Source organism: Osmerus eperlanus, chromosome 24 (assembly GCF_963692335.1).
Source record: "Osmerus eperlanus chromosome 24, fOsmEpe2.1, whole genome shotgun sequence".
In the NCBI taxonomy this organism is placed as follows: domain Eukaryota; kingdom Metazoa; phylum Chordata; class Actinopteri; order Osmeriformes; family Osmeridae; genus Osmerus; species Osmerus eperlanus.
The window spans coordinates 2,722,964-2,746,082 of record NC_085041.1 but is presented as its reverse complement, the minus strand read 5'-3'; the positions used below and the strand labels follow the sequence as shown (position 1 = coordinate 2,746,082).

General features: G+C 43.8%; 5 protein-coding genes across 7 annotated transcripts; 2 read left to right on the top strand and 3 right to left on the bottom strand.

Moving 5' to 3' along the window:
- Window positions 1-341: 341 nt before the first annotated feature.
- On the bottom strand, window positions 342-9,092 carry mef2b (myocyte enhancer factor 2b). Its single transcript, XM_062450246.1, has 9 exons — window positions 8,903-9,092; window positions 4,072-4,163; window positions 3,773-3,976; window positions 3,087-3,215; window positions 2,483-2,663; window positions 1,755-1,900; window positions 1,362-1,461; window positions 1,015-1,108; window positions 342-699 (listed from the first exon to the last, which is right to left on the bottom strand). Exons 2-9 carry the CDS (start codon window positions 4,123-4,125, stop codon window positions 375-377), a joined length of 1,233 nt encoding a protein of 410 aa, XP_062306230.1. The 5' UTR covers window positions 4,126-4,163; window positions 8,903-9,092; the 3' UTR covers window positions 342-374.
- A 3,107-nt stretch (window positions 9,093-12,199) lies between these two features.
- On the top strand, window positions 12,200-15,630 carry tmem221 (transmembrane protein 221). Its single transcript, XM_062450257.1, has 3 exons — window positions 12,200-12,810; window positions 13,524-13,609; window positions 14,361-15,630. The coding sequence occupies exons 1-3, from the start codon at window positions 12,515-12,517 to the stop codon at window positions 14,882-14,884; spliced, it is 906 nt and encodes a 301-aa protein (XP_062306241.1). The 5' UTR covers window positions 12,200-12,514; the 3' UTR covers window positions 14,885-15,630.
- borcs8 (BLOC-1 related complex subunit 8) lies at window positions 13,677-17,342 on the bottom strand. 2 transcript variants are annotated; one of them, XM_062450301.1, is made up of 6 exons: window positions 17,131-17,341; window positions 16,835-16,947; window positions 16,587-16,651; window positions 16,186-16,293; window positions 15,645-15,736; window positions 13,677-14,138 (listed from the first exon to the last, which is right to left on the bottom strand). In XM_062450301.1, exons 1-5 carry the CDS (start codon window positions 17,165-17,167, stop codon window positions 15,667-15,669), a joined length of 393 nt encoding a protein of 130 aa, XP_062306285.1. In that variant the 5' UTR covers window positions 17,168-17,341; the 3' UTR covers window positions 13,677-14,138; window positions 15,645-15,666. The 2 variants fall into 2 exon arrangements, with proteins under 2 accessions (XP_062306285.1, XP_062306286.1); XM_062450302.1 differs by lacking the exon at window positions 15,645-15,736 and having other exon boundaries at window positions 17,131-17,342.
- A 330-nt stretch (window positions 17,343-17,672) lies between these two features.
- rfxank (regulatory factor X-associated ankyrin-containing protein) lies at window positions 17,673-20,089 on the top strand. Of its 2 annotated transcripts, none has more exons than XM_062450267.1 (9): window positions 17,673-17,936; window positions 18,117-18,189; window positions 18,452-18,559; window positions 18,677-18,742; window positions 18,995-19,095; window positions 19,328-19,453; window positions 19,616-19,682; window positions 19,776-19,856; window positions 19,955-20,089. In XM_062450267.1, exons 2-9 carry the CDS (start codon window positions 18,129-18,131, stop codon window positions 19,966-19,968), a joined length of 624 nt encoding a protein of 207 aa, XP_062306251.1. In that variant the 5' UTR covers window positions 17,673-17,936; window positions 18,117-18,128; the 3' UTR covers window positions 19,969-20,089. The 2 variants fall into 2 exon arrangements, with proteins under 2 accessions (XP_062306251.1, XP_062306250.1); XM_062450266.1 differs by having other exon boundaries at window positions 19,950-20,089.
- A 138-nt stretch (window positions 20,090-20,227) lies between these two features.
- Window positions 20,228-21,822, bottom strand: nr2c2ap (nuclear receptor 2C2-associated protein). The gene is made up of 5 exons (XM_062450299.1): window positions 21,707-21,822; window positions 21,407-21,497; window positions 21,217-21,322; window positions 21,015-21,082; window positions 20,228-20,786 (listed from the first exon to the last, which is right to left on the bottom strand). Exons 1-5 carry the CDS (start codon window positions 21,742-21,744, stop codon window positions 20,664-20,666), a joined length of 426 nt encoding a protein of 141 aa, XP_062306283.1. The 5' UTR covers window positions 21,745-21,822; the 3' UTR covers window positions 20,228-20,663.
- Between the last annotated feature and the right edge of the window lie 1,297 nt (window positions 21,823-23,119).

Below are 23,119 nucleotides of genomic sequence, written 5' to 3'. Positions count from 1 at the left end.
TTGTGGATTAAACCAAGGCTGACTCGCCCGTCTGCACACAGACAGAAACATACCCCGGGAAAAGTAGGGTTGGTATTTACACGTGACAAAATGTCGTCATAGGAGAGATGCAGAGGCACACGTTCATCACAAAAAAGGGGAGACCAGCTCTTAATGTAGCAGGAGAGGGAAGGGAGGCTCTCTGTAGAAGTGTCGGGATTAGGGAGCCCTCTTCTTCCTCCCCTGGCTGTGTGGGGCAGCCACGTGATTGGCCGGGCTGGTGGACTGTGGGTGTCAGTGGCTTGTTGATTGGTTGGTTGGTTGGCAACGGGTATGGGTGGCCAGGCACGTGGTGTTGGGTGGCCAGGCACGTGGTGTTGGTAGGGCCCCGCCGGCTATCTCTGCCACCCATCGCTGATCTCTAATTGCCTCAGTGGCAACCCCCCTTTCGCCTCCAAGGTGTGGTGGGCAGGCGGGTAGCCCCCCTTGGAGAAGTCCTCCAGCTCATTGGCAGTATAAGGTTCCAGGGGGGAGTGGTGAGTGGAATCGGAGTTGCTCATTGGAGAATGCTGCCTCAGGTGGTGCCGGGGCGGGGATGCTGGGGAGCAGATGTGCTCGGGCGAGGCCCGTTCGGATTTGATGGTGAGGTTGAGGGAGGGGTGAGGTGGAGGGGTGGGGGTGGAAGTCTGGGAGGGGAAGGAGCACCCTCTGCTGGACATTCTGTGATCAGCAGGTGAACAGAGATGGAGCATGTTATATATTTCAGCTGGCGGGGAGAGAGAGAACAAACTGAAAGAAAGAGAGAGTGAAAAATGAAAAAGAAAGAGAAAGAGTGAGTGAGAGAGAGAGAGAGAGAAAAGATATCGCGATAGAAAGAGAGAAATATCGCAATAGAGAGAGAAAGTGAGAGAGAGAGAGAGAGAGAGAGAAAAGATATCGCGATAGAGAGAGAGTAAGTGAGAGCGAGAAAGACTGCAGGAGAGGTACCCACAGGAAGAGGGATGGTCCACACAGGGACCTGAGGGTGTATCTTACGCTGGGCTGAGGTGAGCTCCGTGCTGATCCTGGAGCTGCTGGGTCTGCCAGGGGTTGGCCGGGGTCCGCTGTAAGAAACCTGCAGGACTGTACTCTGGAAGTACAGGAGAAACCTCCTTCATCACCCATTCCACCATAAAACAACACACCTGTGACTGTTTAGCGGCACGATTTAAATGTTTTATTCCCAAATACTAAACTTAAACATTTTCACAGGGGAGTAGCAACAGATGTAAAATGTTTGTTTATTTAGTGCTTAGTGATACAGCCTCTTTAGCGACACCTGCTGGTGGAAACTATTAGAACGACAGTAATTCCATCATCCACGGTCCCTCCAGTGGACTTACCTGGGGGTCCGGTGGAGGGCAGGTTGTATCCCAGCAGGCCTGATTTGCCCATGGTCACCATGGGGCTTCCTGGGTGCATGCTCTGGTAAAGCAGGCCTCTCTGGTCAGGGCAAAGAGGATCACATCCAGTCAAATCACGTCAGTTTACTTTCAAGAATAATAACTGGTTACAGTACGCTTACGATGAGTTATAAATTCCGATAGAGTAGAGTAACATAATATGATATGTTATAATAATGTTAGAATATGTCTGTGAAGTTATGTTGATCCGGTTTACATCTGTGACCCCCCTCTCCCCCCTCTTCCTTGTTGCTCATCAGGTGAGAGTCTGCAGGTATTTCAGCTGAACTATATGATTTGAGTTTTACTGTGTGCAGCACAGTAGTTCCTTACAGCGGTGTTGAGGTTGGTACGGGAGGCCACCATCCCAGGGTGGGTCTCTCCCCTCCGGTTCTCACTACCCAGATTCAGCGGGGGCGAACTCTTCATCTCCAAGGCCCGACTCAGGTTGCCATGGGAGAACATCGAGTAGCCAATACCTAGCCAGGAGAAGCAGGAAGTGATATTCAAGTTGTTACTCGCAACCCAGAATTCTGTCTCTCTCTCTCTCTCACTCTCTCTCTCTCTCTCTCTATCTCTATCTCTCTCTGCGGTTTCCTGTGAGCTCATTGGAGTACCATAAGAAGCCAGAAACCACTCAAGATGCGGGGAACTGCACCCGTTGGGCTATAAGTGCACAGTAAGGTAATTCATGTGAGTGTGTACTAATAGCTACACGGTGTGGGGGAAGAGGCAAAGCTGACCAGCAGAGCAGCTGCCAAAGTTGGATAGGGGGATAGTTTCACTTTCACACACTCGTGTGACATATGACTACAGTTACCAAGATATACCACAATTTGACAGGAATGGTTTTTATATTTTTTTTTTTTATATATATTTTTTTTTTATTTAAATTGTTGTATTCTTAGATTGTTTAGTTCTTAGAAATAGTTGCACAGACAAGGAATTTGTTTTGGCAGGAAGGTGCAAAAATTAAACATATAGGAATCTAACATTTAAATATGAGGACTAACTATACTAAGGGTACATAACTAGCAATACTAAGTGGACTTGTCACACACCTGAGTGTGGTGTCATGAAGGCAGCGTGAGCGTGTGGGCTGGTGGGGCCAGCTGACCCCGGCCTGGTGCCCAGGGGCTTGAAGGCCTGGGGTCTGTGGGCAGCCAAGCCCGGGTTGGAGAAGCCGTTCTCACAGCCTGCAGACACCAAGTACTGGGCCTCTGGGGAGAGGAGGGAGGGAGCCTGGGGAAGAGCACAGAACGTTGGTCTGATGGAGATGACACATCGCTTACTTCTCTATCTGATAAGGATCAGGTGCAGTTTTGAAATATAATTCAGTCGCAGATAGGTGATCGATAACGGTGTCGACAAAAGACACGGATTTCATAAGACTTGAATCCTGGCTAAACAAGAAACACTGCACAGCTCGATGATATAAAACATTTTTGAGAAATGAGGTCAACTTTATCCGTCAAAGCCTCTGTTCCTCTATTACAGTAAATACCCCCTTTGTCTAAAATATTATCTAACACACACACACAAAAACATTTCCCCCCGAAAATGAGTCATTCCACTTTTCACCATAAATCAATGGCCAGTTTGGGCCCACTCACAGCTCTGACCTCGGTGTGCGATCTGAAGAACAAGAGAAAAGGTGTTACTAACGTAGCAGCGCTGCCTGGCGACGGAGAGATCCATGCCCTCGCTGAGGGGAAGCTTGTCCGCCCCCTCCTGGACGCTCTCGTCCGTCTCCAGCTCGGCCGCGTCCAGACCCAGGCCCTTCCTGCGCAGGGTCTGCACCCGGCAGGGACAGACAACACACGGGTCACACACACGCACAGCAACAGACACGCACGGCAGAAACACAACTGGACGGAGAGAGACAGGAAAGGAGAGAGGGAGAGAGAGAGAGAGAGAGAGAGACAGAGAGATAGAGACAGAGAGAGAGAGAGAGAGAGAGAGAGAGAGAGAGAGAGAGAGAGAGAGAGAGAGAGAGAGAGAGAGAGGAAGGGAGAACTCGAGAGAGAGAGAGAGAGAGTAAGAGAGAGAGAAAGAGGGAGAGAGAGAGAGAGAGAGAGAGAGAGAGAGTAAGAGAGAGAGAAAGAGCGCGAAAGAAGGAAGTAGAAAAATAAATAAAAACACAGATATACAAATGGAAACGAAGCCATGCTGTAGAACACAGCTCTCTCCACCTCTCTCTCTCTCTCTCTCTCTCTCTCTCTCTCTCTCTCTCTCTCTCTCTCTCTCTCTCTCTCTCTCTCTCTTTGTCTCTCTGTCTCTGTCTCTCTGTCTCTCTGTCTCTCTCTCTTTGTCTCTCTGTCTCTCTATCTTTCTCTCAGAGCTCTGCACACCTCCAGGATGTCCGTGTTGGTCCTGCTCTCGTGGGGCTCGCTGTACTCGGTGTACTTGAGCAGCACCTTGTCCATGTCGGTGCTTGCGTACTGGAACAGGCGGTTGGTGCTGTTGAAGATGATGAGGGCGATCTCACAGTCACAGAGCACGCTCAGCTCGTACGCCTTCTTCATCAAACCAAACTTACGCTTGGTGAATGTCACCTGAGAGGAGGAATTAGACGACATTTAGAGATTCTACTGGAGTCTATTAAGACATTAGCGTTGCATTGGCGTAAGGTGAGGTAAAGCACTTATACCTGTCGATTTCTCTGGTCCAGAATACGAGAGATCTGGATCTTCTTTCGGCCCATTATGGTCTTGTTCTATGGCTCTAAACACGTGGCTGAACCTGCAAAAACAAAAGATTTAAAGATCCTCGTAGCTGAGATGTCCTGTTTGAAATCATCCCCAAAATGCATGTCATGTAAAATGTACAACGTACCTCTAGAATTATGTGAACTGGTATATTTCAGAGTAAAAAAAAAAGATATTTTTTTCTGTTTTTGTCCTCGTTGCATTTATTATCATCCAGGAAATGTAATAGTTGAAGTGACTGCCTTAATCGCAATACAAAGAGGATAGACTGTTGCTGAAAATTGTACAGTGCATGGCTCTTAACCTTTGTATGATACTGATGGGAAAGTCATCTTCCATTTTCTTTAAGTGACCTCGGTCCCACCCTTCCCCCTCATGATGGCGTCCTGTTTATTTATATCACCATTACGCGATGGGGGCTAAAGTTAGACTGTGCTCACTGTCTGTCCGCACTGACACCCCCTCAGTCTGGGTTACCCCAAGAACACATCTACAAACTGAGGGAGGGAGGGAGAGTGAGACACAAATAGAGAACTCTCTCTCTTGAAAAAGAGAGAGAGAGAACAGAGACAGAGAGAGAAAGAGAGAAAGAGAGAAAGAGAGAGAGAGAGAGAGAGAGAGAGAGAGAGAGAGAGAGAGAGAGAGAGAGAGAGAGAGAGAGAGAGAGAGAGAGAGAGAGAGAGAGAGAGAGAGAGAGAGAGAGAATGGACAGGGTTAAAAATAGCACATCTCCCTGTCATGGTGAAAGCCAGCAGAAGAAAAATAGTGTGTTTCAGAGAAGGGAAAGTTAGCTTTAAACCACCCCCTCCTCTCCCAGGTTCTGGTAGGCTGAAAAAAGAGGTGTATGGACAGGCTCAGGATTCAAGATGTCTGCTTCCCCGATAAAGGAGAGGGGGCGGGGCGCAGGATTCGGATCATCATACAGGGAAGATGATTTGATTGAACTGGGATTCAGAACACATCCGGAGTTATACTGAATGAGCTTGTGATCCTTAACCCTAACCCCAAAAAACTCTGACCTTGATACAGTTGGCTGCAATTCCAGCTATTTATCTCTCTCTTCGTGAGCTTGCACATTGTAGTGAACAGAACCTCCAGGTCCATGCTCCAACACACTGCAGCCCCCTCACTGCAGCCACCTCACTGCAGCCACCTCACTGCAGCCCCCTCACTGCCACAACCTAACTGCAGCTACCTCACTGCAGCCACCTCACTGCAGCCACCTCACTGCCACAACCTAACTGCAGCCCCCACACTGCAGCCCCCACACTGCAGCCACCTCACTGCAGCCACCTCACTGCAGCCACCTCACTGCAGCCCCCTCACTGCCACAACCTAACTGCAGCTACCTCACTGCAGCCACCTCACTGCAGCCACCTCACTGCCACAACCTAACTGCAGCCCCCACACTGCAGCCCCCACACTGCAGCCACCTCACTGCAGCCACCTCACTGCAGCCACCTCACTGCAGCCCCCACACTGCAGCCCCCTCACTGCAGCCCCCACACTGCAGCCCCCACACTGCAGCCCCCACACTGCAGCCCCCACACTGCAGCCACCTCACTGCAGCCACCTCACTGCAGCGGTTGTTCCGCAGCATCGCCAGCCTTGACGGGCCTTCTCCCTGCTTTGCTCAGTGACATGAACCACCCTGAACCACCGCATTCTCCAGTGTCTGTCTCTGCTGGTGTAAAGCCCAGAGGAGCTTCCCCTGGTTTTCCCCTCATACTGGACATGTGACCTCATCTAAATTTGGAGCCCGGTCCTCTGAATGGCGAGCGGATATGATGATGTGTTCCCACGACCCCCTCAGTGCCCGCTGCCCCCCAAGCCCACGCTTGGCACACGGGCATTTGGGGCATTTCGGAGGAATCCACCTCTCGAACCTTATAAAGCGCTGCGTTCACTGCAGTGACGGCGTTTGTAGGACAGGATATTGTACACGCACGCCTCACGATATCGGAAGGTTTTTAGCTATACTTGTCAACGACATCTCATATTTGGCCCCTTACACAGCACTCAATTAGTTAGAATTACTCACATTAATCGCAATTGATTTGGATTCAAACTGGGATCATTTTGTATGTTGTTTTGGACCCAATCGTCTGTCAAACAAAGAAAATGTACAAGTACAATGAAGTTTAAGGTTTAACAGGACTTAAAATCCACTGAAAAGTTTGATTGACTCATTGAGCCTTGGAGTGAAGACTATACTAAAGCAGAGTATCTTCAGCCAGTGTGCCGAGAATAGAGGCAAGTGGGGAGATGTGAGGTTCAGGGGAGGGAAAAAGATCATTATCAGAATGTTCCTGTCACTCAGTTAATAACCAACTCACCACAGACAAAACCAGTCGCTCTCAGGGGGCCAATGTCACCTCCACTCTAACAGCAAGGATAAGGGGACCTCGTTGTGGTTGTGGAGCTCTTTCAAACCTTCTCCAAAGAGCTGGTACACCGAGAACACTCACTCCTCATATCAGATAATTATGGGATGTAGTGAGGTCCTATAAGACAGTAGCACTACCAGTTGAGGTTTTTAAGGTTGTAGCTGTGTTTTACACACAGTCTTGGGGAGTCCAGTGAAAAATGGATTGTCAAGTTTTACATTCTGCTGACTGGTTTGTGAAATGTGAAAATGTGTCTCATGTCAGGGGGAGAAAGTCTGGCCTTCCAGAAATAAACCCAGAATCCTTGATGAACGTAAACGCCGCTTGATCGACGCACCCGGGGAGAGGACCCTGTAATTGTGCAATCATTGCACTCGCACGGCCACCCTAGGGCTCTCAGCTCCCGGGGAGTGCCCAGCTTCCTCTGACGCCTTCCCAGAGGTCAGACAATGGAAAAGACCGAACACACACACAAACATGGCAGGCTTCTTAGTGTAACCCAGGCCCACTCTCTCATAGACAAACTGCCCCCTGGGGTTTGAGGACCAGACTAATTGCTGGATGTCTCACAGGGACAACACAGCGTGAAATCCAACAACAAACAGCTTTGTCCTTCACGAACCATGTCGATGCTATAACAACATGGCATCAACAACATCTTGATGTGAATGGCGTTGACCCTGACACAGAGGTAATACCTTTAACTACTGCATTTTTAAATGAGTAATTCATGTACAATGTTTGCTTTGTGTCATTTGCACTTTTGCACGTCCCTTAGGATAAAAGCGTCTGGTAAACAAACACACGTATAATGAACAATACTGTTTTGCCGTCCAACCCACACAATGATTTTGATTTGCGAATTGTTGCCCTAAGTAGAAGGCAAGGCACAGTTTGCACTCGAGTAAAATAGCGCTCATACGAAACCATGCAGTAGAGTTGATAACACCTGAAAAAACATCCCAGGGGTCTGTTTTCTCATGTCAGTCATTCCGTCTCAATGGCAAGATGAGAAAATGGGCCTAAAACCGTTGCCTGAAATAGAAAGTTGGTATCCTATTTGCATATCCTTGACTCGCAAGAAAAACCCAAAGTCAAGACGAACACTCTGAAGGGTCTAATGAATGACTTGTATACCCGTAATCTGTAACTTTGGATGATAGAAGGGGAAGTGTTGTTGTTTAGCAACACTTCCCCCACAAATTTTACACTTAATTTGTCACTGAGTCTTTCATACTATCTGTGGTAAGCGGTAGCATTTGTAGGGAAACTATAACTAAGCTGTGAAACCTTAATATGTCTTCATTTATATGTCTCTTGTGTATTTTAAGTCCAAAAAGTCAATCGGTAAGAAAGCATGTGGGCTTATTTACACCAGGTCCCTGCACTGGCCAGGCATTTGCAAAGCGGAGGTGAAGAAATATTTTGCTCATTTTAACAGGAGATAATCGAATTGCCTGGATATTTCTGATAGGGTAAGAATAGAGAGGGTGGAGGCTGGATTGAGGACATCTGATCGTTTTAAAAAGGTCATGGGATTTTTGAAGACCAGAGATAGTCAAGACCTTGGTATGATGGCTGGCCTCAGAAGAGATGCTTGATTTAAAGTTTCTTCAACTCTAGGGAGATTGTGAATATTGTTATGAATAGAAAAATACATCTACACGCTAAGAATCAAATACAATTTATGGTATTAACAAGGCTTCAATTTCAGTCTGTCTTTTGAGTATTTGTCCTTAACTGGTTATGTTGTGGGGAATCACAATTTGAATATTAACTAGTTTAAAATTACTGCTGAGCTCTACTGTCAGTATAATGATGTGAATTACAAATGGCTCCTCAACAGCTCAATAATTAATTGAATCTATAGGTCAGTATATCAGTCTCATTGAAGCCAAACATTCTCCAAATAGGCTAATTTTGTTTCCTTTCAGACGTTGAAAACAACTGGAACTTGTGAACAAAATACTTAATACTATAGCTTGTGATTTGATCCGTTAGAAAAAGGCCCGTACAGTACCAGTACGACTAACATCCCATATCTGTAAAGATACACGAGGACAAGCTTCAGCACTAAAAATAAAGCCTCTGTGACTGTCCTTGCTAAGAATAAGTGGCCCAAAGACTTCAAAATAATTACTAATTTACTGACGTCATTCAAAATACTCGAGTTAATATTAGACTGGTCTGTCTCTAAGTTACCAAGCATCCCATCTAATTTGGGGAGGCTGTTTGCCTCCGTAAAGGCAAAATAATACAGTTACACCGCGTAAGTAACATGTTACCCTCCTTCGGTTTTCAAATGTTAGAAAGACGGCGAAGAATGAATATTATGAGACCACAGGATTCCATCAAAGGGAAAAAAACAAATGAATCTCATGCTCACCTGTTGTCTAATGTTTCTCCGGTTTCTTTCCCCCCTTGACTGCTATGTTTGAGACGGTTATTACAAATATGGCAACTGATACAGTTAATATGATATCTTATGTTTTAAATCAGGGTGCGTTGTCGCTGTCTCTAGAGTAAATCTTGCCAGCCTTGGTTTAGAGAGACGTCCACCTGATGCTCGAAGCTGATTCAGGACCGCTGCCTCCGACCGCGCTCAACATCACCAGCAGCAGCTGGCTTCAGCCCACCTCTAAATTAGCATAAACCGCCCTCTCATCGGTGCTATTGGTTTACGGCGACGACACAGTCATCCGCCTCCGTGCCAGCGATCATTTCAGGAGACAACGCTCCAGAAGTAAGCTACCATTCAATGAAGTCTGTCACAACAGTACCTTTAAATAGCGATATGCCACACTGATATGTTCGTTCCTTAGTTTATGTTATTGTTAGATCACCATTTACTGTAGGCTAGATGGCAAGGCAATTGCAGTATGTTAAAACATTTGCCAACAACAGTTGGAAAGCCTTTGGCTACTATTAGGACATATTTGTGATTTAAAAATAAACCAGATCGACCGTTATAAACTCACATTCCCTCATATCATTCTGGCTACCATTCACGGAGGGTTGGTCTTTGTAATTGATAGAGGTTCATGGCATGATGCAAGCCGAATTACGATTAAATCTTTCTGACAACTGTCCGGTTCAATGATACAGATGATGGAGCGACTAAACCAAATCTTTACACCATGCAGGAACTGAGTCTTCAACAGAGTTATTATAAATCGTGATCTAGTGAGTTCCTATAGCCATTTTAGGCCAAACTGACCTAGGATATGCAGAAAAAATGGCAATTGGTCACATTTTGTTTTCAGTGTCTTGTTAGCCCATGTGATCTTAGTTGCTTTGGAGATACATGACTCTATAATAATAAATTATCATATCTACAGTTCATTTAACTATTATACACTGTATTGAAGCTTCTCTTTTGTCATTCTTGTTCTCTCTCTCGCTCTTTCGCTAACACACACACACCCACACCCACACACAACACACTCGCCGTAGGCCAGGCCTTGGACTGTTACATGTATGTTGGTCTATTTCTGACCATTGTTGTCTCTATACTTTGTTTCCAAAAGAACACATGCGCCTAATAACCGCAGCGTCCAACCAATTGGGTTTACAGATTTTTTGACAACTTATTTGCTCTGAATAGTTTTATTTATGACCATGAGATTGATTATTAGCTCTAATAGTCTTGAACGTTGCCTCCCTCATTTTGGCTTTGGGACTGGAAGCCTAACGTCAGTAATATAGGCTATGCAGGTGAATCAATCAAAATGAAAACAAGATGGGTACATCAAATCTATAATATTTTAAATATGGGAAGAATAAATTTGTCTTCTCTTCCTCTTCCGGTTCCTATCTGAGTCTCGATAAGAGCTTCCAAATATCTCACTTGTCCTAGTAATGTTAGACTGACATTTTGAACTTAAATTGTGCATCTGCTAAATGACTAAATGTAAATGACTAAATGTAAATGTAAATTGTGTTTAAACTCATGGACTTTCTCATGCATATTCCCTATACACTTTTTAAACTTTCCTAAAACTCCAATCAACGTACAAATATAGTTCAGAATAAATGTGCCCATCAACAAGATGGTTCAAAGGATATTCCACATACTGTTAGCTTAATAGATATTTTTAGAGGTAATAACTCAATCACTTATATGAGCTACATTATTCTTGCCTATTCTTGGGACGTGGCACATTGCTTTCATCACTCCTAAAAATAATATAAGGACAAGTGTTATTAACATAGAACAATCAACCATGGGAGATGTCCAGGGCACGCACACACACGCACGCACGCACACATATGCACTCGCACAAACTCACACACACACTCACTCACTCACACACACACTGTAAGGAGTCCATGCTATAACTGCATGCAAAATGCTACGCTGATGCAAGACTTAGCAACATCCCAGAGGATTGTTATATCCCTTCCTATTGGTGGCCTTCCAGAATGGGAGTAGCTTGTTTACTCCAGAAGAGAATGATTGGTTTAGACGCAGCCCTTACCTGTAGATTAACCAGGTAAATCACCTGGTTACACTCCCGAACAATACACTACTGACAAGCCTATGTCTATGCATGCTGTATAGTTGTGCATAGCTGATTGTCAATGGCTCCACAGGAATTAGTGATGCCAAAGTGTTAACCCCAAATATTAAAACTGAGTGCATTGTAGGCCTAAGTCAGACGAAGGAGACCTTGGAAAGTGTTCATATTTAGACTTCTTTTTTGTTTTCCTGAAACTGCTCACTTCTGCTTTTGACAACATCAGCGACTGCCATTTTAGTACATGTGGTGAAGCTGTCGAATTCAGAAATAACCTCCATGGTCAGTGTGTATGTGTGAGAGCAATTATTTTGCGTTTACTTTTATAGCCACATGCTTATCTCTATCGTGACAGCACCGAGAGAGACCTTTCCCCCAAACCCTCCACCTTACATTTAGTCATTTTTTAGTCATTTAGCAGACGCTCTTATCCAGAGCGTCTTCTGCTGCATCGACAGCCCACCCCTCTAGCCCGAAGGCCTTGCAGCCACATTATATCCACTAACACGGCAGGTAAAGTGGACTAGAAATGTTTACGAAAATAGTACTCTACCTAAAATCAACTGGTTTTAGTGGTCATTTGGGGATATCATGTTGAATGTGTGTATCGTTAGAACCACAACAGTTGTAAAAGCTACTGCTTACATTTTTTAAATCAAATAACAACGACAAATCTATAGGCTTTAATGGACTGTTTACACATTTGTAATCACATGTCTAGAAATATCTTCCTTTTTCTAAAGTGACAAAACACCAATCATGTCAGGTTATCAAATCGGCTTTGGTTGTGTTGAGTAGCTGATTATAGGCTTCAAGTAATCCAACAGATAAACGATTATCCTAGATCTAGAACATTTAAATGTTTTCTATAGCCTAAGACTTTAGAATTTGTTCATAAAATAATAGGACTGATCCTACGTATAGGCTATGAAAACACATGAAGTTGTGTGCAGACTATCAAATTCGTGTTATTAAGGCTATACTTATTTAAAAGTTCAAAGTTTATTTTTATAACCCTTGCTTTTTTATTGTGGTCAATAGGCAATTCTGTGGTTACATAAAAAAAACTCAAGCAATGTTAATTCATCAATCATGTTTGGAAATGAGAGCGATATTGGCAAATAGGCTACGTTTTCTATTCGCTTGTGCGGCATTGGAGGAGAACATCAACGCATTGTTTAGGAGAATCTGAGTGAAAGCCTTTTGTTATTGCGAAGTTTTTAATCTGGGGATTTAAGGAACATCACATGTTCATTCAGGGTAGCGGGTGCGCTCCCGCAACAGGCAAATAACTAGCATAGTTCTTGATCCGGGATAAGATCCCTGAATTCCAACATTAAAAAAACTTCGGACGTTTTTTGACTTGACGCAGGACTTCAGTAAAGTTTGCCAGAGTTAGCAAGATAAAGTGGATTCCACGCTGGGACAACTTTTCCTGGAGGAACACAAGCGTCCCGAAACTGGTGATTTACGACCAAAACATGACGTACAAATACAGCCAGCGCTCTCTAATGGTCCTATCGCTACTGGGGATTCTATCTGCGATCATGTCTGTGCTATCGGTCATTTTGATTTTTCAGCTACAGTCACAACAATCTGCCGTGAAGGAATCTCCCCCTTTATCTATTGTGCCAACTCATGTTTGGGTTATGCTGTTACCAGTGTCTACGGTCCTCTCCGCTCTGTCCCTCACTCTGAATCTGAGCTCAGTCGTGGTATGCCTTCTACACAGTTATTTTACAACGGAGATATGTCGAGGAGAGGAAGACACGGAGAGGTACCTTCATAATCTATTAATCATTGGCCGGCTACCATTAAAAATAATATCTTTTTCTTGATACACCTGTCATAGCTTTAGGCCATCGGCATGTAGCCTACAGTGAACTTAAAAGGTAGCTCAAAATAATATATGGCATTCATAACAAATAGGTTAATATTATCTATTGATGATCCAACTAAAAGTTCATCATTCATAATATTTGGTTCAGAGTGATGGGGAACTGCGTCGTTAGCTGGTCGACCCCCCACCCGTCACTAAACTCCTAAACAATGGCCACCGCTCATTATGCACCCAGTCCACGGCCCCAGGCTGGCCCTTTCCCACGTTGTTTTAGAAAGCTAGCTGCCCGCTTCAGGACCTCTCAAAGCCCCTGCTTTAGACAGGACATTCCTTAACTCGCGGTCGCGGGGATCAACAATTCATGGTTTTCGACATGTTTAGTTTTGCACACATTTTATATTGGCACACAGCCAAGAATGTTAAACTTTTTTGTTTGTTGCAAATGTGCTCCAGTAAGGTTTGTGGGTAGGATAGTTCACGTTTATAAAGCTAATAGTATATTAGATTATGACCATATTTCACAACAAAAAGACACAGGCATAAAGAATCGAAGACCATTAAGGAGCCATCAACTATATGCAATAGGGTCACCTTATACAAGTTGTATTTGTTACTGATCCAATTGCACCCTCTCCCATTTTCTTTGACAGGGCAGACTGGTTCCTATTGGATAGCAGAGCTGTCCGTCATGTGGCCATTGGTCTGTTCTGCCTTGGGATTTCAGTGTACTTGGCAGGTAAGAGGTCATTCATGATGAGAAAGATAACAGGCGTAAATGGTACAAAAGAAATGTTAAACCCTCATACTGTTTGAACACGTGTAAGTACTTTTATTTTGACAAAAGCTGATTAATTTATTCGTCGTCACCTCCATTCAGACTCTGGCCAAAAAAAATACAAAAAAACGTTTGTAGAATTAAATTTTCAATGACCAAAGTGAAATACAAGCTGAAGATTGATCAGTATCCAAAGTCCATTTGGAGCAAGTCCCGTTCAAACTAAGCGATGCACGAGACCGAACAATACTGTCTTTGATAAGTGGCAGTACGACTGAGAAGTCTTAATGCAGGACCTGGCAGGCTGGCTGGGCCTCCATTCCACTGAGTGGGTACGAAGGTGGGGGCAGAGCTCCACTGTGATGGAGGAGGTGTTGACCTCTGAACCCTCTCCTGACCCTTGGGGGGGGAACAGAGGGCAGCAGATCACGTCCCAGAGCTGTGCCTCTCTCCGCCTTCCTTCAGCGCGGGCTGGTCCACAACCCGCCTCCTAAACACCAAAACAATGATGAGTCAAGAAAAGTCACACTAATAAAACCTCTTCAGATTGCAAACATGGTTTCCATTCATGACATGGACTAAAACAATGCGCTCAACTGACGCAATGGCATTTTCTGACCCGCCATTTAGAAATACACAAAAAAATTCAGACAAGGAGAGCGATCTCGGCTGTTGACCTATCTATATACCTGTCTGTGTCTCTCTCCTGCAGCTATGTCCATATACATGCTCCTGGTGTTTGAGGTCGAGACAGGCATAGCCAGCGTCTGCGTCCTGTCCTCGGGGGTGCTGGTTCTGCTGGTGATCGTGACCCACTCCCTGGTCAAAGCTTGCCACGCCACCAAACACTACTGCGGAGACCACCCCGACACCCTGTACCGGAACGACCACGGCGGCAGCCCCTCTGACGCCCGGCCCTGTGAGGTGCTCAGCGCGGGGGACAAGCCTCGTAGGCCCCGCGGAGAGTCCTACCTCCACCGGCAGTTCTCCTACCCGCCCTGCACTGACCCCAAGCAGCAGCAGCAGTACTCCCCCCCAGGCGGGCCCCAGAGCCACGGCAGCGACAAGGACGGCTACAGCAGTGGGGGCAGTGTCCCCCGCATGCACAGGACCCTGTCCACAGAGTCAGGCCTGCTGCAGGCTCAGACTAAACCCTGGAACGGCATCAACAACGAGATGAGAAGTGTGCTGGCTCGCAAGTCGGGCGCCTCCAGTAAAGATTCTACGCTGGTGTGACTCGACGGTGTGAGAGGAGTGGGTTGGCCAGGGCTTGGATATGGATATGCAGGCTGAGCTGGGCCGAGTACGACAGCTTACTGACGGGGTTGCCTCAGTAAGACAATGCATCCTCAGACTCTGTGACAGTGGTCACCCTGGTAACAATCGCCAACTTCTATAGGCTCATATCTGTAGTATGTGGTGGATTAAACACTGTCTTGTTTCTGATATTATTATTTTTTTAACGATTTCAATTGTTTATATCACTACACTTGTTACAGGCAAACACTTTTAGAAAATATAAAACTTAAAATGATGAAGTTATTTGTAGATTATTATGTGTAGAGTGTGAGGCACACACACAAATATTGACTTAGTTTGTATTGAATATTAAACATCAGTGATGCTACACAAGGTGATTTTATCCACTGTAAATTACCAATCAATGCTATAAAAGACTAAGGGTGGTTGTTGAAACACACTAGAAAGACATTGCCAAAAGTGTTGGTTTCACATTGTTTAAGCCTAGTTAATGTATGTACTGTAACATGTAGTCTGCATACTTGTTCTGAACTTTTGAATTAAGATATTGTTAAAAGAAAATAAATGTGAGGCGAGTGTGAAACAACAGACTAAAAAAGTTGCCTAATTCCTGAGCGAAAGCTACGGTCATATGACAAGGTCATTTTCGTTCATCTTTCTTGAATTTCCATCAAATATGGATCACTCCTCCTGTCTAAGAATAGCTTTGGGTGCCTTTGGCTGCGGAACTACTAACCTTGGAGAAATGCAGCCAAAGGTCATGAGGAAGTGGCATGGGGATGTGGTGGGACTGCGTGAGGACTTGGAGAGAGGGTTGCATCGTGCATGCTGCATGCACGAGTGGGTGAAAGGGGATAAAGGAAAGGGAGGGGGGGGTGGGAAAAGAAAAGACAGAACAAAAATGAGAAATTAAAATCCGAAGTCTCTCAGGGTTGATGTAAGAATGTTTAAGCATAAGATGGACATGTACAGTAAGTGTTGGTGCTAGGTTAAATCTGGGATGATTTTGCCCAGATGTGTTAAATAGCTGGATTGGTTGATGGGATCTCATAAACATGATGGAAGTGAGCGCAAGGAATAGGTTGTATACAGCACACAACACACAAAATAACACCAAAAAATCGAAAGATGACAAAATGTGGAAATTGAAGCCCATCCCTCGCAAAAAGACTATTGTTTAGTCCGCAGCGGTGGAACATGTGGATAGCGGATGTGTTTGAAATGTGCCGTTTGCAGTAGGTGCACTTGTTTGAAACAGAGTTTCTACTGCCTCCTACCTGCGTCCTTGGGTGTTGCTGATCTGCTCCTTCATGCTGATGGCTTGACGAAGGAGGCCTTCTATACTTTTAAAGTACAAGCTGCTATTTGTCATGCTTTTCACAGCACTAGAAATAGATGGACAAACACGTGTTATTGTTTTGCAAATAATACAGTGAAAACTGAATTATTTGAATAATATATGTGAAGAAAATGTATTAGGGGACGTTTAGGAAATAATTCAGACTGTCCTTACACAAACACATATGAAACACATAAACATATGAAACGTTCACACACATCCATACTACCGCAAACTCACACCCACATATGTGAAATGCTCGCATAGACACATATGAAACGCATTCACAGTCTGAATTATTTCCTAAACGGACCCTCATAAAAATTGTGTTTGCTTTACCTGCATGCATATTCCACAGTGTATATTGCTCCTTGACTTTGCTCTTCCCAGCTTTGCATATCTGTCTGCATATCAACAGAAATTACTTCATTGATTAAACATATTTCCACAACCTATATCACTGATAAGAGGCCTCTAGCTGTAACAACGTACCATATCATTCTTCTGAATCATTACAGGACAAGATAATGTATTTGCTAACAGCGACCGAGCTGCAAACAGACACCTATGACCTATTCAATACTTACTTTGTGTTGCACTAGTTCAGGCAGCGACCTTCTGACGTGTTCTTGCAGACGATAAAGAGCCACTGATGGTTCGTTGGCTAAAACGTACATACTCTCAGTAAACTTGTCAGTCACTGCAGACAAAAACACACAGCAGATGCGGGTTAGCTGTATCTTGATCCTGATGACAAGTAAGCTGCTAACTGACTGAACCTACGTTCTCACAGATAGCTTTGTTAACTGGTGCTAGCTAGAAATCGGTCTGACAGCGATACAGTACCAGATCAAATGTTTAAGATTCGTTCATATTCGTTTACCTCGTTTGACTTTCACATGCATCTCCTGGTCCTCCATATTATACACAAAACGGCACTTATTAATATAGTAATATGTTGCTACTCAAAGCGTTGTTGCTAATGTACGCGATGGCTAAATACAGCCTTCTTTTTATTTAGGTTTTGATTCTAGATACAGCCTGCCACTGTAGACATCTCGCAGGGTCGGGTAAAACTGGCTGCAATAAGAAATCTAAGTTCCGCTTGTCTTATTCCAAACTTCAACATAAAAGTCATAACATTATTTTTATTATTTGAACTTCAGAAGTAAACTTTATTTCTGTGGTTTTAACGGAATAATACAATTTTTTGAGATTACTAGATGAATAAATACATAAATAAAATCATTTAAACTGAATTCACAAGTTATGGCACGTTCTAGACATTCTCTGGACATACTCTTATTTTACGGCCAAACTAGCAAAAGCGGAAATGCTATTAAGAATGACTTCCCTGTTATTAATCTGGTACACCTACCACAAACCGGGTTAAACGGTGTTTGGGATTAATAGTTCCTACACGATTGCACTTGAACGATACGTACTCATATTATATTATCACGTTAATGTTGTGGTTTAATGGGATAGATGTATCAAACTTCACTTTAAGTCTACGGAGAGGATTTTTGAATGTGATTGAACTAAAAAATAATCATATAAAAAGTGAATTGCATCATGGGAATTTATATAAAATTACTTTCAGTTTGATCTCAGGAAGTTAAAGGAAATTATGCTTGCGTTATTTGCTTACATTTGTAACTGAATATACTTGAATTCATGGCGAATTAAGTGAGGGATTACTTAATTATTTATTGCTTAGCTTCAGTAAATATATATCTTAAGTAGCCTACTGTCAAATGTGACACATTTTTGATGCATTAGATCATAATGCATGCGTGCAATTACTGTTTATAGGTTTTTACATTTTACAAACTAGTAATGTAGGCTGATAATGTATTATTTCTTTAGATCACAGAGACAATGGAGGACAAAGATGCTGACGACAAGCTTGCAGTACCTGTTGAACCATGCGTGCCCTATGGTATGACAACTATCATATTTACATTTCGGCCTCGACCAAACAGTTAGTTAAAATGATGACTTTTGATTACGTTTAACCCCCACTGCTGTAATTTAGCAGTACAAAATACTATTTCCAAAACATTGATAGACAGTAATCTTTCTTAATATTAACCAGTGATCTGAATCACATTTTGCAAATAGTATAGCAATGCATTTATGCCCTCCAAAAATTCACACAGGAAAGCTGTGCAAAAATTTATTTTCTCCCAATTCTTGTCTAGTGGCAGAAAACCCTGACGTGGATGAGGAGAGTTTGCTGAAATACGCCACCACACTAACCAACAGGCAGCGAGGGAACGAGGTCACAGTCCGACCAGCTACTTTGGATGGTAAACTGGCTCAAGCCCAAACACCTTTCTCTGACACTGTTAGGATTTGATTTATGTAAATGCAATATTTTATTAATCGGTTTATTCATATTAACAAGAGACTTGTCTTGTCGCCAGCTTTGTCTGTTCACCAACTGGCCGCCCAGGGAGAAGTGTCACAGGTGGTCACACATCTAAACAGAGGTGAATCAGTCAGACCATTACAGTCCATGTAGACAGGTGTTGCCTCAAGCATACTGACTAGACCAAGGCACTCCGTCCCTGATCCTTGTAGCTACCATCCTAAAAGTGTTCATCCAACCAGAATTGTAATCAACATGACTACTCTCATCGATCACAGAACGTTAGGTAAAGGATCAAGCAGAAACCAGCAGAGCTAGCTCCTCAGGAACACGCTCTGAGGTTCCTGAACACAGTGTTTGCGGTGCGTTGCAGATCTCTCTCTCCTGAACAGTCAGGATGAACGGGGCTACACTCCTCTCATGTGGGCGGCGGCGTTTGGAGAGAAAACCATGGTGGACTTCCTCCTGGAGAAGGTCAGAGAACGGACGTTTGGAAGTGGGTGGTTTGGGGTTCAAACAGCTGTTCTCAAAGGGTCTTCCACCCGCAGCCGCTGTTTCACAACATCACTGCGGTGACTATTTTCGAAGAGCATCTTGAACTATAGAATTTATCGGTTTAATCTCTTGGGGTGCTGGTAAGCTCCCTATACATGACCTTGACCAGTGGTTTCAGTGTAGTGCTTGTGTTTTTGCTGTTGTGCCACAGGGGGCAGATCCCAGAACCATGGCTTTGGAGAGAGAGAGTGCCCTGACCCTGGCCAGCTCCGGAGGTTACGCCGACCTTGTCAAATGTCTTCTGGAATACGGTGTAGACGTCAATGCTTATGACTGGGTAGGGTTATAACTGTCATTTATAGCACATATATGGTCACTAAACACATGTCGACAATGTACTTGTGTATGAGTAAAGGATCTAGCGTTAATATTCCTAAAGTAAAATGGCTTAATGTATTTCATGGAAATATGCTGTTTGACACTCGTTGCATTATTCCAGAACGGTGGTACTCCTCTGCTCTATGCTGTAAGAGGTAACCATGTTCAGTGTGTGGAGGCACTCTTGGGTAGGTAACACTTTAACTATTTACTACTATCTACACTAATAGGCTAAATGGCTTTCATGACATGGGCTAATATTATACATAATCCTTTGTCAGATAAAGGTGCAGACCTGACCATGGAAGCAGACTCTGGGTACAGTCCCATGGCTCTAGCTGTTGCATTGGGACACAAAAAAGGTTGGTATCCCTACAGATCTGGATAACAGTGTAGGGGGATAGTTGCATTAAAAAAAACACTGTTCTTAATCTTGTTCATGTGTGTTTTGGTAGTTCAGAAGGTGTTGGGTGATCATATTCTGAAGATCCTGTAAAAAGTATTGGGACACCAAGCAAGTCAAGATGTTCTCAGGGACTTGGAGCTCCACAGACAGATTTTCTGTCAGACTGTGAGTGGACCAGGAGTTGACAAGGATCAAACACGTATTTATTACAGTTATGAACAGTGGTTCCATGGTTGCGTTTCATTCCATAATAATGTATAGTATGTGGTACGTGCACAGTCAGCGCTGAACATTCAGAGAAGATTACAGTGAAGTTTATACTGTTACTTTTTGTGTCCCACTCAATTCATTATACAGCATTTGACTGGTCTGAGGGCCAAACATTTGTTAATTCAAGTTCAAGTTTATTTTGTAAACAAAAGCACAAATGAATAGTAATCAAGCTTGAAAACCAAACCATGCATTTTTATATTTGTCTGGGAAGGCATGCCATTTGCAAGGCACAATCTCTGCTTCATAATCTTTCCAAATTCAAAAATGTATTTACACTCAACACCAATAAAAAATCCTGACATTGAGTCTGTGCAGAAGTCCTCTTGTTTAAGAAATGAAAAAAGTAACGATCTTAACCAGGTCATGTTGGTTCCACATTCCTCTCCTGTGTCTCAGTTTATGGGTAGTGCCACCATAAACCCCTGTTCCTCTGCATCACCTCCCACCCTACATGGTCCTCTGGTTCTGTCTCCTCTCTCATCCAAGAACGTCACGAAGCTTTCTCCCCGAGGACATCTAAGGAATAAACAATAATTCTCCCAAAAAAGTCGGCACTGTTCTCAAACACTATTTTTAGCTTGTGCACCACAGGGGCCTCACGAATGGGAAAGCTGTGGGTGTGGAGTTAAGAACTGGATAAGCATGGCAGTAATGACAGAAGTGCTCAGGAAAATATTGTTTGAAGAGTGTAGTGTGTGGGCGCCCCCCTCCCCCCCCCCCCATACTAACATATATGTTATGACTCAGACTAAGTACACATGATGACAACCTGAATTGACAGAATTGTTAATCGTTTAAATGACTATTTAATCTGCTGTGAGCGCAGTACTGTAAAGGATATCTGTGCTGAATTGTCGTCTTCTGGATAAAAATCACCGATTTTTGAAAAGCTTCCATCTTTCGGTGATCCTGTGAAAACAGAAGCCACTGTATGTTTTGTAGTGGTTCTACATGGATGCACTCCAGCGAGAAAGGGGTCATTATAGCCCACTGTGTAAAAGGGTTAACGGTATAACCCTTATGACCCAGTAATGTAGGACTACCTTCCATTCTACATGTTTTTCCGGAAAAGCCCCCTTGAAACTGCAACCTCAGTTCGGACACCTGGACCGGCTGTGGAAATTCTAAGGCAACCCACTGGGTGTCCCCCTGCAAAAGCATGCCATTCAAATGCGGTGTCACTGTTACTGGCCACATGAGGAACACCAACGTCAACTTTAGCGGGCATATTACCTGATCAGAATTCCAACATGTTTCCTCGTTATTATCGAACATGTATTTCTTCCCGAACTGCTTAACGTCTCTGTTCAAAACCGAACTCACTCTGTAGACAACAGGGACAGTGAATGATAATTGTCCAGTTTATAAACACTGTCAAAATGTGGGCTTTTCATGAGATGCTACCAAGACAAATGTAGCCTAAAGCTAGTCATGTATTTTGTTTATAGATACAAAAATGTCATGCACAAAGGTACTCGAAGTTTAATTCTTACGACAACGTGTGTTTACATTTAGCCGACTACATTTCCAAACCTGCTCTGTGTTTCCCCGCAGATCAACGAGGAAGCCATGTCTGATGTTTGCAGTGAGGGCAAGTAGACGTATTTAACTACAGAAGAAGTAAAACATTTTACGACAGAAATGGCAGGTGTTTATTTTATCCTTTTGTCCACTAGATGGCAATGTTGTTAATTTATTAAGTACTTTCCCTTCTCCTGGAAAGATTTTTTGCAGTTTGATCAGCTCTGGGCACAACAAACATTGTTTCATGAAGATAAGAGGTAAGACCAGACGTCCAACAAGTGCTTTTTAAAATCCTACAGCCAACTAAATGTTCTGACCTGAACACCCAAACATACTCTATTTCACCCTATTTGGCAATGTTAGCTTATGCCTATTTTTGTTGTTATATTAGCCTACATAACGGTGGTATTGTGTTCACATGCTATATTAAGTAGGGACCTTCTGCCTCTGAAAGGAGTTGTCCTCGGGCCAAATAAAGTAAAGTCATGTCAAATCTGAGCTGAATTCATGCAACCGTTTGGACGTCTAAACGAGAAGGAAAGTAGGCGGTAGCAACGTACTAGATACGCATTGATCCGTTAACACACATTGTAGTCATAATGTAAACAACCGAACTAGAATGTAGAGAATGTCCATGGTCATATAGCTAAGTAAAAAGGACAAAACGCGAGTAACATTTACATTTCTAGATAACCATATATGCCACAGGCCACAGATATAGGGTCAGTCAACAGCAGCCTTTCTTTTGTCTAGCTTTCTGCCGGGGAAGGAGAGGGGGGAGTGGGTTGTTTTTGTAGGAGATCTCGCTCATTTCAGATGGACCTCATGCTGAGATCAATACGTCTGAATTACAGAACCTGATGGAACGGCCCTCTGTGAAAATTGCAGTTTGGAAGTGGGTGGTTTGGGGTTCAAACAGCTGTTCTCAAAGGGTCCTCCACCGTAGCCTCTGTTTCACAGCATCACTGCAGTGACTGAAACACCAGGTGTGTGGTCAAAGCATTTGGTCAGTTAAAGGGTAACGTGTGATTGATGGTGCGCAATTGTCATGTGTGTGTGTGAGAGAGGTGTGTGTGTGGAAGAGAGAGAGAGAGATAGAGTGGGTGGGGGATTAGTTGTTATAGAACAGAAGATGCTGTAGAGTGCAAGAATGGATAGAAAAAGAAAATACATTCTGCAATGTGTTGTTGTTCTTTTTTTTCAGAAGTAAGCGACATTAGTGGTAGGGAAAAGCAGAATGCAGGCAACAGAATGAGAGACGGAGAAGGGAAAAGTGTGTAATAGGCTACCTTCTTTTTCTGTAGCTTTCAAAAACAGATGGACAAAAGATTTGCAGGGAAAGAGGAAAATGAGGGGAGGCAGATATATACTGACAGATGCACAGAAAAACATGGTGTTGAGGCAGAGATGGAAGCTCTAGGT